This window comes from Capsicum annuum, chromosome 12 (genome assembly GCF_002878395.1).
Source record: "Capsicum annuum cultivar UCD-10X-F1 chromosome 12, UCD10Xv1.1, whole genome shotgun sequence".
Taxonomy (NCBI): domain Eukaryota; kingdom Viridiplantae; phylum Streptophyta; class Magnoliopsida; order Solanales; family Solanaceae; genus Capsicum; species Capsicum annuum.
In genome coordinates, this window is record NC_061122.1 from 230,260,230 (window position 1) to 230,260,989 (window position 760).

Consider the following 760-nt stretch of genomic DNA (forward strand, 5'->3'; position numbering starts at 1 on the left):
TTTCCCTTCACTCACACACCTCACTTTCCATTGATATACACATACAAAAAAAAGGGAAGGGGGGCCCTACCACTAAGAGAAAAAACATTTTCCTTTTGGGTATTTATATACACACAGTGCACGCATATAGGGGGGATCGGGTTTTTCTTGCTGATTTTCTTTTTGGCTGTTTCTTCATCATCTTAGGCACACAACCAAATCACGCACATCACATACACACCCTCCATTTTCATACTCACACGATCATCTTCACTGGTACACACGCTACCAGAGACTTCATTTTTTCTTTCTCACAGGACACTGATATACACACACCTAAAACACACAGATTTGAGAGAGATTGGAGAATCGAAGGGGAAGAGAGGGTGAAATTGAGTGAGAGATAGAGGTGAGAATCGAAAGGAGAGGTAGAGGTCGCGTCAGTTTGTCGCCGGAGAACGTCAAAACAGACTAAAGTTTTTCGGAACGGGCTGTGCTTGTCGTTGTCGCTTTCCACAGATGAATTCAGCCTGAGAATGTTAAAATCATCGGAATCTGCCTTGTTCATCGATATCCGCTGCTGTCCGAGCTTATCGGAGTGGTGGGAACATTGTTTATCTAGGTGGGTTCATTGTGGTCTGTTTCGGGTCTCCGTTTCTCAATACCAAGTTAGAGTTCGTTCACTGTCCTTCATGGGTTCTCTTTTCGAATTGGATTTCAAGGAATTTTTGTGCTCGAATTGATTCATAGTTGAGATTTTAGTGTTCGTCGAGGTTCTCGG

The 760-nt window shown here is 43.3% G+C and overlaps 1 protein-coding gene across 1 annotated transcript in view; it reads right to left on the bottom strand.

Annotated features, from left to right (window-relative positions):
- Positions 1 to 547, bottom strand: part of LOC107850256 (DEAD-box ATP-dependent RNA helicase 42-like) — a 7,068-nt gene extending 6,521 nt beyond the window's left edge. The window contains exon 1 of the mRNA XM_047401761.1: positions 240 to 547. Within this exon, the coding sequence (XP_047257717.1) occupies positions 240 to 547 (308 nt within the window). The remainder of the gene's footprint in view (positions 1 to 239) is intronic.
- Between the last annotated feature and the right edge of the window lie 213 nt (positions 548 to 760).